The sequence below is a fragment of the Aegilops tauschii genome, chromosome 2 (genome assembly GCF_002575655.3).
Source record: "Aegilops tauschii subsp. strangulata cultivar AL8/78 chromosome 2, Aet v6.0, whole genome shotgun sequence".
Lineage (NCBI taxonomy): Eukaryota > Viridiplantae > Streptophyta > Magnoliopsida > Poales > Poaceae > Aegilops > Aegilops tauschii.
In genome coordinates, this window is record NC_053036.3 from 473,182,992 (window position 1) to 473,196,957 (window position 13,966).

At 44.1% G+C, this 13,966-nt stretch overlaps 2 protein-coding genes and 1 pseudogene across 4 annotated transcripts; 1 reads left to right on the plus strand and 2 right to left on the minus strand.

Annotated features, from left to right (window-relative positions):
- Positions 1-1,241: 1,241 nt before the first annotated feature.
- On the plus strand, positions 1,242-3,951 carry LOC109742194 (uncharacterized). Of its 3 annotated transcripts, none has more exons than XM_020301285.4 (3): positions 1,242-1,641; positions 1,742-1,969; positions 3,254-3,951. In XM_020301285.4, exons 1-3 carry the CDS (start codon positions 1,449-1,451, stop codon positions 3,673-3,675), a joined length of 843 nt encoding a protein of 280 aa, XP_020156874.1. In that variant the 5' UTR covers positions 1,242-1,448; the 3' UTR covers positions 3,676-3,951. The 3 variants fall into 3 exon arrangements, with proteins under 3 accessions (XP_020156874.1, XP_020156875.1, XP_020156877.1); XM_020301286.4 differs by having other exon boundaries at positions 1,742-1,882; XM_020301288.4 differs by having other exon boundaries at positions 1,742-1,908; positions 3,254-3,511.
- A 371-nt stretch (positions 3,952-4,322) lies between these two features.
- Positions 4,323-6,237, minus strand: LOC109742171 (uncharacterized). The gene has a single exon (XM_073508818.1). The coding sequence runs from the start codon at positions 5,962-5,964 to the stop codon at positions 4,528-4,530; it is 1,437 nt and encodes a 478-aa protein (XP_073364919.1). The 5' UTR covers positions 5,965-6,237; the 3' UTR covers positions 4,323-4,527.
- Positions 6,238-7,372: 1,135 nt separating this feature from the next.
- Positions 7,373-9,794, minus strand: LOC109742170 (uncharacterized; annotated as a pseudogene).
- Between the last annotated feature and the right edge of the window lie 4,172 nt (positions 9,795-13,966).

The following is a 13,966-nucleotide window of genomic DNA, read 5'->3' on the forward strand; positions in this document are numbered from 1 at the left end:
CGCGGCATGCAAATGAGCTACATTCGTTCTTCTAGGAATAAGATTGTGCCCCACTTTATAAATAAAGCCACATGGCCGAACGATACAACTTTTTTATATCGCCTACCCTTTTGCGGCTTTGATTTGGTGCACGGTTCATGTTGTCACCCCCGATGAGTATCCAAAATTTGTTTGCAAACTGGTTGGTTGGTATCAATAAAAAGTTAAGGGTCATATCCTTGTAGGGGTTTGTGCCTTTCTTTGGGCAATTTGAAATTGCCGGAATGACTGTAGTTTTTAACAGGTCTCTCTTTATTAATTTTAGGCAGGTTATTTTCAGGGCCACCATATTGTTCCGTATGTGGTCATCACTTCAGCGTGGGACGCCGGGAAGCTCATGGCCTTTCGTTGCAATCGTCTAGGGATGGTTGCACAAGCGTTATTCAATCGGTTTGACTGCATGTCACTAATAGATTTTTTTTTGCGGGAACACTAATAGATTATGTGGTTAAGACATGTAATATTTCTATTGTACCAAGCGGTTGTGGTATTTTTCTTTTTTTGTCGTGTTAGTTGATAATGTGTACTTGTCGAACCTCTTCATTTTTGTTTAATAAAGATGGTTGTGTGCATCATGATGATGCAGAGGCCGGGATCTTCCCCTTTTCAGAAAAAATACAGCCAAACGAGACGGGGTTGAGGAAATTCTTTTATGAAGTAGATAAGAAAATCAAACAAGAAAGAGGGTTACGAAAAAAGCACAGATTATGCATTATAGGACGTGCAGGGACGAACCTCAAGCATTGTCACTGGTGTTGACTGACAACAACGATTTTTGAAAATCCTTCGCTATATTTGCACTAATACCTCTTAATTTGTGAAGATGACACCATTGATGTAGAGCTGACCCCATTAAATCTCTTTTGTAGTTTCATCAATGGACGCCACCATCTCGTCATCAAGCAAGAAGCCAATGGCTCGGTATTTTTTCACTTTTACAAGAGGGATTTGGTGTGGTTTTCACCAAGTTTTTGATATTTCTCGCGTCTTTCTAACGCTAACCTTTCGAGAAAGATGAAAAATTTGTTTTCCTCATAATGTACAGGAATATATATTCGGAAACGATAACTGCCGAACGACCAGTATTATGATGTTTCGGCCCGAACGCTGCATGCACCGTTGGATAATATTCGTGAATCTTGGCGCAGGTTACACAGACACGTCACCGCTCAAAGTCGTTCGGCAGTCGGTCAATCCGTCGCGAACGCTACCTCCCCTCTCACTTCTCCCCTCCAACACTACGAAGCACCATTTCACTCCTCACTTCTCTTCTCCCCCAAATCTCTCTTCGCCCACGCGGCGGAGCCGCCGGCGACGGCGTGGAGGAGATGATGTTGGTAGCTGCCCATGGAGGGGCCGCGCTGACGCGATGAGGGCCCGACGGCCAGCCACGGATCCAAACCAGATCCATGGAGCGACGGGCGGTGGCGCGATGGCAGAGCTGTGCAGAGGGTGGAGGCGCAACCATGGCGTCGTATGCGAGGTCGGCGTGTGGGGTGGGGGATCTGGGCGAGCTCCGCCGCCATCTGCCACCGCCGCCGTCCCCGCCAACCCGCACGGCAGGATCCCGATCCCCGCTCCTCTTCCGCGTCTGTCGTCAAGGTCAGACGCATTCAGCCACCCCCCTCCTCTCCCCTTTTATGCTATAAGTCTAAGATAACACGCGGGCCTCTTTCTGGTGGATGAATTCGTGGTGTTCCAGGAGGAGCAGCGCCGGACGCTGGGAGGTCCAGTAGCCGGGGCCGCGGAGGAGCCGCGCCGGCCGCCGGTAGGTCCAGTAGTCGGGGCTGCGGAGGAGCCGCGCAGAGCGCCGGGAGGTCCAGACCAGAAGCCATGGCCGCTGGTGCGTGTGTGCTATTCCTGCCGCTGGTGCGTGTGTGCTGTTCCTGCCGCTTCCTGCCGCTAGTGAATGCGGGTTGTTCCTGCTATGGTATGCCAAAGACTACGTTATCTGTTGCGTGCGCCATGCTATGCCAATCATGGCAAATTATGATGTGATCCCATGGCGACTTAAGTTTCGATCCGTGCAATTTATGATATGTTTCACATGGCAAAAATATTTTGAAGTACAATTTGCCATGTTGCTTTTCATATAATTGCCACCATATAGCTATCAACAGTTCTAAGTTTTCCTTCTAAACCATTGCATTTTGCCATGTCAATTCTCTAAATTGTCAAAAACAACACAAAATGGCAAATATTGCCATGGCAAGTTTTACTTTTTTATTTGACCTTTATTTAACATGGCAAATTTTCACTTTTATTGACATGGCAAATTTTACTATTTATTTGCCATGGCAAATTTACCTATAATATCATGGCAAATTCATGTAAATCCCTATGCAATATTTAACTTTTATTGCCATGGCAAGTTTTTTTATTTATTTGCCATGGCTAATATACCTTTATTAACATGGCGAATTTACCTAAATACGCATGGCAATATTTAACTTTTTCCATGTCAATTTTTACTTATATTAGCCATGACTAATATACCTTCATTAACATGGCAAATTTATCTAAATCCCCTTGGCAATATTTAACTTTTAAATTTCATTGCCACGGCAAGTTTTACTTTTTATTTGCCGATGGCAAATTGACCCTTAGTAACATGGGAAATTAAACTAAATCCCTATGGCAATATTTAACTTTTATTGCCATGGCAAGTTTTACTTTTTATTTGTCATGGCTAATTTATCTTTATTAACTTGGAAATTTACCGAAATCCCCATGGCAATTTTTAACTTCTATTGTAATGGCAAGTTTTACTATTTATTTGACCTGTATTAACATGGCGGATTTTACTTTTTTTGCCATGTCAAATATATGCAAGTTTTAATATGATTTTGGTTATGTGTTTAATATGATTTAAGCCCAACGAACTTTTACTTGACATGGCAAAATTACCTATATTGTCACGGCAATTTCTAACATTTACATACATGTCAATACAATTGCTAGTGGCAATTTTAATCAAGAATTTATTTTGCCACCATGTATGGACATATGGAATTGCCATGACTTTTTTCCTTTTGTGTCATTGCAAAACATATATATTATTTTTTAGCAGTGGCAATTTTTTGCTTTTGAAGTTAATAATGTCATTTTTACATAGCACAACAAAAACTGGGCTTTTTCTTGTCACAGAAAAAAAAGTGGACTTTTTTCCTTTTGTTTTGGTACTGGGCTTATTTTTCCTTTTTCGCTTTTTCAGGGGAAAGGCCCGTTGGGGCGATGGAGAGAGGGCGTTCGCGCTGTTGGGAGCGATGCTTAGTGTTCGGGCTGGGGCTCCTCTCGTCCCGAACTAATTCGTTCGATCGATGCCCAGATTCCTCCGGAACGAATCGTTCGGTGTGGGGAGGTCCCAGACCGAACGTTCGGCCGTTATCGGCGTCCTATATATTTTTGAAAGGAAACCGAGCAATATCTCATCAAATAAAGTCAAATGGAGCAACTTCCCTTTCGGGTGAAACTTTACGAGAGTATCCAAGTCGCAAGACAGCTCGGGAGGGCACGGCCGAGGCAGCCGAGGTGACTGGGAGCTATCTTGTGCGCTCCCGCACCCAGGCGACCAACAGGAGGTTGCGGGGTGGCCGGAGCAATGGCTTGACTGCTTCGTGGGAGCGCTCATGGTAGGTGCAGTCTACATAGGGTCAGGGTCGGCATGGGCGAGAGAAAGGGGTAGGGAAACCTTGGCATCACAGAGTTCTCCCACATTCCCGAAATGAAAGAGAACTAACAAGGACACAACAATTATTAGCTCGAGCTCAAAATGAGCCCGTATAAACACTAAAATCATAAAAAATGTTTTTTAATCTGATTTATTTTTTCTATGAAACATTGACAAAAGTTTCGAGTGCTTGTAAAATTTCATCATGAAATCACATTCTGGAAGTGGTGGTAAAAAATAAACTAATGCTCCAAAAATGGTATAGTCGAAAGCATTTTTTTGCTGCGGCTTCCACGAATGTCATTTCAAATTGAATATTTGCAGGCTGTTAAAACATTTGTTAAAGTTTACCATACAATTTTTTAGAATTCTTTGAATGTTTTTTCATCTTTTTCGAATTTACTGTTCATGCGAGCTCAGTTGAGCTCGTGAGCAATTGGGGACTTTCCAACTGACAAGTACTAATATCCACCAAGATATGTCATATTGCAACAATTTGATCAGGTAATTATTGGCCGTTGGCATCTATGTTTGCGAAGCAACAAAGAAATAGGGAATGAATTGCGAATACAGGGATTGTGGTGATACGAACACTGAACACACACGTAGATGCATCATCCCACGTGAACTCCCATCGTTGCTCGCAACAAACCCACCATTTGGGAAGCTCGACGGTGTCTTGCACCCTCCAAGCGCATTAGAATTTGAGTACAACAGCACCTTACAAATCAAATAGGCTAAAATACCTACCGGAAGCCTACAGATTAACTAGACAAATGCTCACTTTCACGTTATCAATGGACAAAAATTACAACAAATCAGCCAAAAACTATAACCGGAGAAGCCGCTGAGGAAGAAGGAACCCCGCTCACGATCTGCTTCAGCGTCTTGTCCTTCTCCTCGTCGGTCCACTGCGAGTGCTGCTGCTGCTGCGTCGCCATCTCCCAGTCCCAGTGCCCCTTGTCCCGAACAAGCCCCTTCTTGAACATGGCGACATGGCGCAACGCCGTGCTGCATACTCCCATGACAAACCTGAGGAGGTAAACCTGCCTCTCCGTCCCCTCAAAACCAGCCATCACAAACTCCTTGAGGTGCCGGTGCCCGAGCATGGCGGGCCGCCACGATATCTCATCGCCGCTGGGTTCCTCTTCCTCTTTGCAAGGCGGCGGGGCAATGTGCACATGGAGGGTCTCGAGGGAAGGCGCCGTCTCAAGGAGGAGGCGCGGCCACGAGACGTCCCAGCACCGAGGCACGTCGGCGACCAGCAGACGCCGGAGATTAGGTAGCAGCGCCGGCGAGGAAACGGACGGCACGATCCATCTGTCAGGTCCAGTGAACCGAATGATCATGTCCTTTACGTCCGGGAGGCATCCCACGAACGAGCCAAGCTCCAGCTTCGTGCGTGGCACAGAGTAGCGGCGAGCCGTTGCCTCCGTGACGCCCCTGCACAGGGCGAGGTTGCATTGCCTGAGGCAGGGGAACGAGGCGGTCTCGAAGCTCACTCTCGTGCCCAGGGAGGCCAGGCGCTCGAGCCGGGGAAGAGCCCGCAGGCAGATCCCTATGAACCCGACGCAGTTGTCGACGACGAGCTCCCTCAGGTCCGACCCAGGGGCGTCGACGGTGATCTGCCTAATGTCAGCGGTGTAGCAGGAGATGAGGTGGAGCACCTGCAGCTGCGGGCACGAGGTGAAGATGCCCTCGTACGCCGACACGGGCGTCGACATCGGCGTGTCCTGCAGGACGAGCACGGTGAGCGCGCCGTGCCCGTGCAGCGGCGGGAGCGCGCAGCCTGCAAGCTTGAGGCTTCGCAGGCGGGACGCGTGGGGAGCCTCGCAGATGCCCTGGCCGGGGAAGGCGTGGAACTTCCGGCGTTGCGAGTAGACTGGCTTGGCGACGGCCACGACGTCGCGGACCTCCCAAGCATCGATGGCCCTGGAGATGAGCCGGTTGATGCAGCCGGTGTTGTGGGTCGAGAAGAACTCGAGCGTCAGCCTGCTGACCCTCCGGCCGGCCGCCGCGTCCGAGAGGCGCTCGGCGGAGCTGGTCAAGGCGCGCATGGCGCGCCGCTCGTACCTCCTGATGTGACGCATGGCCTTCTGCACCTTTGCCGCGCCGGATTTGTGGTGGAAACCGGTTACCTCGGGGTCCCGATGGAGGAGGACCCATCGGTGGTAGCGCGGCGGGAGTATGTCCCCGACGCTCAAGTCGAGGACGGGGAGCTCGCGGGGGAGGCCGGCCCAGCGCTTGGAGAGCATCCCGGCGCCGAGAACCGTGCGGGTGTCAAGGCGGCCCAGGATGTCGAGGAGGAGATCGTCGGATAGGGCGCTAATCCGGTCATCACCGCGGACCGCCTGTGGCCGTCGGCGGCGGCGGCAGCGGCAGCGAAGGAATCGATCCCTCCGCTCCTAGCCATGAGTGAGCTACCTCCACCAGCGCCACGAATCGTTGAGCTTGCGGCCGCGGTGGCGACTAAATAGACCGTCGGCATCGACACTGAAATGTGCCTGGATACGGTATGCGAAAAGTTTGTGTGTGGATCAACGACCAGGAATCGGAGTAGAAATAGTATCCGAAACAGACTGCGTGCGACAAGGGACGGAGCGCCGCCGACGAGGAGGAGATTCCAGGGTGTGTTGGAAATTTTGTTATATTTTTCCCGATATGTATATAATATGCGATATTTTCCCCGATAAAAAAAGTGCATGCAGTGTTTATTCAGTAAAATCATTTTGTTATATTTTACCTTCTGGCCACGTCATGTTTTCATAAGTCAGCGGAAAAGGAGTTTACCTCCTGCTGTACTGGCAGGGGTGTGTCAAAAAAAAATTCGGTAAAACAGGAAACGGGCATTTCCGCGGCAGCTTAACATAAATTCAGCATAACACAATATAATAACCGCAACTGATCAAAATAATAATAATAATAATAACCGCAAATTGGACCTTTCATGACAAATATCATGTCAAAAATTGGACCTTTCACCCCGCAAAATAAAATAATTGGACCTTTCATGACAAATATCAGCAAGTCAGATCGTATTTTAGAAAGTACTCCCTTCGATCCTAATTAGTCTGCGTATAACTTTTTTCGTTTTTTCCCTCGATACTCTGCGCGTTCCAGTGATTCAGCGAGAGTTTTCAATCGTGCCCCTGCTTTTCGCTTCGCATGCAACGGCTCATAATTACTCGCATGCAGAGTGATAGGTTGAGTGCACGCATGCAGGGAATAAAATAAAGAGACGGTTGAGAAGGCCCAATCGGCTGCATGCGCGTTAATAGCGGCCAGCTTCTGATCTGTACAGGCGCATGTGCAAAACAGTCAAGGAAAAAACCAGCGAGCCTCTCCTTGGTATGCGGGCCTGGCCTTATGCGCAAACTAAAGATAAATGGAGGGAGTATAAAGTCTATTTTCAACCTTGAACTTGAAGACAAGGTCCGAACTTCTAATGCTGTAATTTCAAACCGTGAGCTTTCTTATCCAGTAAATCTTGGTATTTTTTTCACTGAAAACATGCTTGGCGTCTGAAACATGCGGCAGCAGCGTCGTGCGGGTGAGCGCACCATGCTTCCTCGGCCTCTTCTTTGTGCCCCCTCACTAGCGGAGTGATTCAGCGATACTGGTTTTGGCCTGCGCCACGTTAGCAAACCCAGTTCCCAAAATATGTCAAGTAGTTGTCCAAGCTCTCCGCTCCCACATTTCAACCTGCCCAATTGAATTTTCTTTCCTCCGTTTCAGCATTGTGAGCTCCTGGGGGCTGAAAGGTGGGGGAAGATCACATGGACCTGAATCATGGGCAGACTTCACCACGGACTAGAAGGGCTGGGCGCGGTTTGCTGCGTTGTTGATGTTTTTAAATTTTCATAATTTTTGTACTCAATCTATCTTAAAATATAAGGTGTATTATGTTTTGAAAAATCAAAACTCTTTAAATTTAACCACATTTTTATAGAAATATATTAATATCCATAATATCAAATCAGATTCTTAGATTCATCACGAATTTTCATATTATTATTATTATTATTTAGTATTGTGGATGTCAATATTTTTGCCTCTGAACTTGGTCAAAGTTAAAAAAGTTGACTTTTCAATAAACTAATGCACCTTATATTTTAGAACAGAGTGAGTATTAGGTTTGGTTAGTGGGAAAGATGATGGAGTGTGTTTTCTTTTTATTCATATAATGCGGTGTTCTGGTGGGATTTGGCGGTGTGATTTTGTGTTGTCTTCCAATCAACTTATACTTACGTGGAAAAATTTCTCCGTCAGTGGCTGCATACACTATATTGGTGCTATAGTATCACATGTTGACGCTATTTTTTAGGTGATGAGATGGTGCCTAGGTTTGATATGTTTTATAGGCTGGTTGCTTCTATTTGATTTGAAAAATTGTTGACCAATCAAAATCTTGAACCAAATTCAATATTTAATTTCTCAATGGAATAGGAGAGCTCTAAAATAAGAGAGCATAGTGAATTAAAATAACCGAGTGAGAGATTGTTGACCCGGTCAAAATCTGTGACTCAATTCCAAATTGGTGACCTCAATTGAATGAGAGGCCTCCAATTCTAGGGAGCCGAGTGATATAGTATATTCCATAAGAAACTTCTTCTCGGTATCTTCAGCTTGGCAGACCAAAGTCAGGACAGACCTCAACAACTTCAGGTGGCTTAGTTGGCTTGAACTTTAGAAGCTTGGCATACTTGGTTAAAAGGTGAAGCATGTAATCATACACATGATCCATATTAACCTCTTGTTGAACGAAATCGCTTGCTTCCTTCCCTATGCGCTGTGCCTATGGAGTAGATTTTTCAAGAAGAATGTAATAGACTAATAAATAGCATGTCTAAAGTTCTCAATATTTAGGCTCGATAACAGTCAACTCTTAAGGAATTCAAATAATATATGGCAAACTCTAAATGGTTATTAGTAAAGAAAAGTAAATGTATCCTTAAACACCAGACATGTATTCAGCGTGGTCAAATTCAATTGAGGAGCACATCAGAAGTTTGGATGAAAATTTAAGTTACCAGGACTTAACTGAAGTGCTCAAACATCAGCAAGTCAATGTTTGCTTTCATTTCATGTTCTCGTTATGGCTCACAGTTTAGAAATATTGATGCTATGTACTTTTAACAGAAGGTAAGAAAATAATTCATGACCCCCATTTCCATCAATAATGTTTAGTACTGAAAAACGTAATCACATGCATATTTAGATGTTGATAGACGGAAAATACCAATTGTTTGCGAGAGTTGCCCCAGTCAACAACATATTGTCCCAAGGCGCATTTATTGTCATCCCGAACTCGCCAATAATGCTGAAGTGGCATAAGAGACCTCGAAAAGAAATCATAGTATTTTGGTGTGAGCAACAATGTCATTGAATCACATGCTAGAATATATTTCTAACTGGTAGACCAAGCTGACCCTTCTATAGAGATCTTGTACCTGTTGAATGTTCACAGTGTTAGGAACTTAGCCATACAAAAATAACCTATAAATCCTTGTTCTTTATCATCGAAAAACTAACACGAACACAAAGTAAACATGTGAGTGCACTGACTGCCCAAATCCGAGGTCTTATACCCTTCCTTGCTCTCTTTGAACCAGTCCTACAACCCAAACAACAAAGTGAAACCATAAGTGATGTTAACATTCGCCACCAAAAGCAAAGATATTTGAACAAGCCAGCATCCGCATGGCTATGCGCATCCTATCCATGCACTAACAATGAGATAAATAAAGTTTTCCTTTCAAAAAAAAGGAAAACCACAAGCACAATTTGATGGTTTTGAATATGCCAAGTTAAACCATGTGTTTTAAGTATGCCAAATTAAACGATGCAGGTCCACATGAAAAGGGGGGAAGGAACTGATGTACTTTCTTCAAGGTTTGATAACTAGATGAGTGACACCATTAACATGTGAGTTACCAGTGTAAATCCTTGCATTCCAATCGTGCGTGCTGGAGAAATTACACTTAACCAATTCCTGCCGTGATGTCGCAACTGTTGCATTCCCTTTCCAGTAAGCATAAGGTTCTCTACTGAACCAATTCCTGCCATGATGTCGCAACTGTTGCATTCCCTTTCCACTAAGCATAAGGTCCTTCAAATATTTATGTAGGGCATCCCACGGTTTTATGTTGATCTCCGGCCTGGCATCCATGAAGAGGTATTGTAGTGAGAGTTTATGTGCACAACTGAGTATGCAGGGCCCAACTTTTAAGTTTTGGAAGACATTTGCACTACTAGGGAAAAGCCTAGCAGTAGCGCTAGTTTTTGGCCTAGCAGTAGCGCGGGGGACCACGCTACAGCTAAAGGTTAGCAGTAGCGTTGGTTTACCCGCGCTACTGCTATAGCTACTTAGTAGTAGCGATTCTTGCAGAAAGCGCTACTGGTAATTACTAATAGCGTGCCTCTCTGCCCGCGCTACTACTATTATTCCGTATTTTATTTGTTTTTTATTTCATGTCGTATTCATACACCATTATACAAGTTTTCATACAGTAGCAATTTAGAGATTTTTGTACATCATAATGAGTTATTAAATCACTTGGTGAAAGTAGCTCCCTATGATTGTCCATACATTTTCCATGCTTTGATTATCATGTCTTCATTGGTTTTAGAAATCCGGTATGAACAGCAGTGAAGCGTAGGATGACCTGGCCGTAAGCTAATAACATCAAGGCGATCTTTCGAAAACATCAGATGAGGCACACAATCCTTCAGGATTTTCTGTTAAAAAACATAGTAATAACGTCGTAGTTAGCCAGGTAGTTTAGCTTTAGAAGAATTTATGCAAAAGATGCACGGATGTCGTAATAGTAAAAAAATCTTACCATGCCATCTCCATAGATGTTACCGTAGTTCAACACGTGCACTAGTGGCACGTATTGACCATAATGTGCAGGAGTTTGATAATTGATATTGTAATTCTCACATCAATAATAAATGAGATAAGATGATCTTTCTCCTGATAAGTTAATTCTGCGTCATCGGTGTAGTAGGTTCTGTCTACCATCTTCCGTACATTTTTTGAAGAATGAAAATAAGCTATCAATGAAAATAAGCTGTCAACTATTTTGAAATAAATAATATAAATTACTTAATAAATATGTTTGATAACTCACATAGCGGTAGAATAGGAAGCGTATCAACAAGGACCCAAATGTCCATATTCTCTTCGTCAATGTCAGGATCACCAAGATCCAATGTGACAAGCATACCCTCATGAAAATTATACGTCTTGCAAAGGGCTTCCCAATTCGGGCAACCAAAAAGGGATACGCTCTCAGAATTGTATAATTTTACAGCAAAGTCATAACCATGATGGGTCCTTTGGTGAACTATCTTGGTCTCCATATTTTCATTGTCTTCAAAATCCAGCTTCTCCAAGACATAGCATCTTGCATGGCATGGGATAAGCTAGTCGAATTGTAAAAGACGGAAATTATACGTTGAAGAAGCAGAAATTGTGCTTCATTATGAAAAACACTTGTCGCCGTTGCGTACCGTTTCAACATCGAAGGTCTCCTGGAGCTTAATACTGAAGCGCCGACCTTCTACCAGGTGAGGCCTGTCGCACAGAACCCGGTTGTCGCCGCACCAGTCGCACTCCGGGAGCCTATCGTCGTCGGACGACATTTCCTATGTTCATAATTCGAAGATTAAACTTCTAAAATTTAATATATGTACTATAATGTTGGGGAACGTAGTAATTTCAAAAAATTTCCTACGCACACGCAAGATCATGGTGATGCATAGCAACAAGAGGGGAGAGTGTTGTCCACGTACCCTCGTAGACCGAAAGCGGAAGCGTTATGAAAACACGGTTGATGTAGTCGTATCTCTTCACGACAGACCGATCATAGTACCGAACGTACGGCACCTCCGCGATCTGCACACGTTCAGCTCGGTGACGTCCCACGAACTCACGATCCAGTAGAGCTTCGAGGGAGAGCTTCGTCAGCACGACGGTGTGATGACGGTGATGATGAAGCTACCGGCGCAGGGCTTCGCCTAAGCACTACGATGATATGACCGAGGTGGATTATGGTGGAGGGGGGCACCGCACACGGCTAAGAGATCAATGATCAACTTGTGTGTCTATGGGGTGCCCCCTCCCCCGCATATAAACTTGTGTGTCAATAACCAACAGCGGAACCTCGATGCTCATATTGGCTCCTACATATTCTACGAAGATCTTTATCGGTCAAACCGCATAACAACATACGTTGTTTGTCATCGGTATGTTACTTGCCCGAGATTCGATCGTCGGTATGTCAATACCTAGTTCAATCTCGTTACCGGCAAGTCTCTTTACTCGTTCCGTAATGCATCATCCCGCAACTAACTCATTAGTTACATTGCTTGCAAAGCTTATAGTGATGTGCATTACCGAGAGGGCCCAGAGATACCTCTCCGATACTCGGAGTGACAAATCCTAATCTTGATCTATGCCAACCCAACAAACACCTTCGGAGACACCTGCAGAGCATCTTTATAATCACCTAGTTACGTTGTGACGTTTGATAGCACACAAGGTGTTCCTCCGGTATTCAGGAGTTGCATAATCTCATAGTCATAGGAACATGTATAAGTCATGAACTTAGCAATAGCAATATACTAAACGATCAAGTGCCAAGCTAACGGATGGGTCAAGTCAATCACATCATTCTCTAATGATGTGATCCCGTTAATCAAATGACAACTCATGTCTATGGCTAGGAAACTTAACCATCTTTGATTCAACGAGCTAGTCAAGTAGAGGCATACTAGTGACACTCTGTTTGTCTATGTATTCACACATGTATTAAGTTTCCGGTTAATACAATTCTAGCATGAATAATAAACATTTATCATGAAATAAGGAAATAAATAATAACTTTATTATTGCCTCTAGGGCATATTTCCTTCAGTCTCCCACTTGCACTAGAGTCAATAATCTAGTTCACATCGCCATGTGATTTAACACCAATAGTTCACATCACCATGTGATTAACACCCATAGTTCACATCGTCATGTGACCAACACTCAAAGGATTTACTAGAGTCAGTAATCTAGTTCACATCGCCATGTGATTAACACCCAAAGAGTACTAAGGTGTGATCATGTTTTGCTTGTGAGAGAAGTTTAGTCAACGGGTCTGCCAAATTCAGATCCGTATGTATTTTGCAAATTTCTATGTCTACAATGCTCTACACGGAGCTACTTTAGCTAATTGCTCCCACTTTTAATATGTATCCGAATTGTGACTTAGAGTCATCCAGATCGGTGTCAAAGCTTGCATCGACGTAACTCTTTACGACGAACTCTTTATCACCTCCATAACCGAGAAATATTTCCTTAGTCCTCTAAGGATAATTTTGACCGCTGTCCAGTGATCTACTCCTAGATCAAAATTGTACTCCCTTGCCAAACTCAGGGCAGGGTATATAATAGGTATGGTACATAATATGGCATACTTTATAGAACCTATGGCTGAGGCATAGGGAATGACTTTCATTCTCTTTCTATCTTCTACTGTGGTCGGGCTTTGAGTCTTACTCAATTTCACACCTTGCAACACAGGCAAGAACTCTTTCTTTGACTGTTCCATTTTTGAACTACTTCAAAATCTTGTCAAGGTATGTAGTCATTGAAAAAACTTATCAAGCGTCTTGATCTATCTCTATAGATCTTGATGCTCAATATGTAAGCAGCTACACCGAGGTCTTTCTTTGAAAAACTCCTTTATGCTTTCCAGAAAATTCTACATTATTTCCGATCAACAATATGTCATTCACATATACTTATCAGAAATGCTGTAGTGCTCCCACTCACTTTCTTGTAAATACAGGCTTCACCGCAAGTCTGCGTAAAACTATATGCTTTGATCAACTCATCAAAGCGTATATTCCAAGTCCGAGATGCTTGCACCAGTCCATAGATGGATCGCTGGAGCTTGCACATTTTGTTAGCACCTTTAGGATCGACAAAACCTTCTGGTTGCATCATATACAACTCTTCTTTAAGAAATCCATTAAGGAATGTAGTTTTGACATCCATTTGCCAGATTCATAAAATGTGGCAATTTGCTAACATGATTCTGACAGACTTAAGCATCGCTACGAGTGAGAAAATCTCATCGTAGTCAACACCTTGAACTTTGTCAAAACCTTTTTTGACAAGTCTAGCTTTGTAGATAGTAACACTACTATCAGCGTCCGTCTTCCTCTTGAAGATCCATTTATTTTCTATGGCTTGCCGATCAT

Excerpts from the sequence above, each read along its gene's own strand:
- LOC109742171 (XM_073508818.1), bottom strand. The coding sequence starts at position 5,964 with ATGCTCTCCAAGCGCTGGGCCGGCCTCCCCCGCGAGCTCCCCGTCCTC.
- LOC109742194 (XM_020301285.4), top strand. The coding sequence starts at position 1,449 with ATGGAGCGACGGGCGGTGGCGCGATGGCAGAGCTGTGCAGAGGGTGGA. Across the intron at positions 1,642-1,741 it reads CTTCCGCGTCTGTCGTCAAG|GAGGAGCAGCGCCGGACGCT; the intron begins GTCAGACGCATT and ends GTGGTGTTCCAG. Across the intron at positions 1,970-3,253 it reads TGCGGGTTGTTCCTGCTATG|GGGAAAGGCCCGTTGGGGCG; the intron begins GTATGCCAAAGA and ends TCGCTTTTTCAG.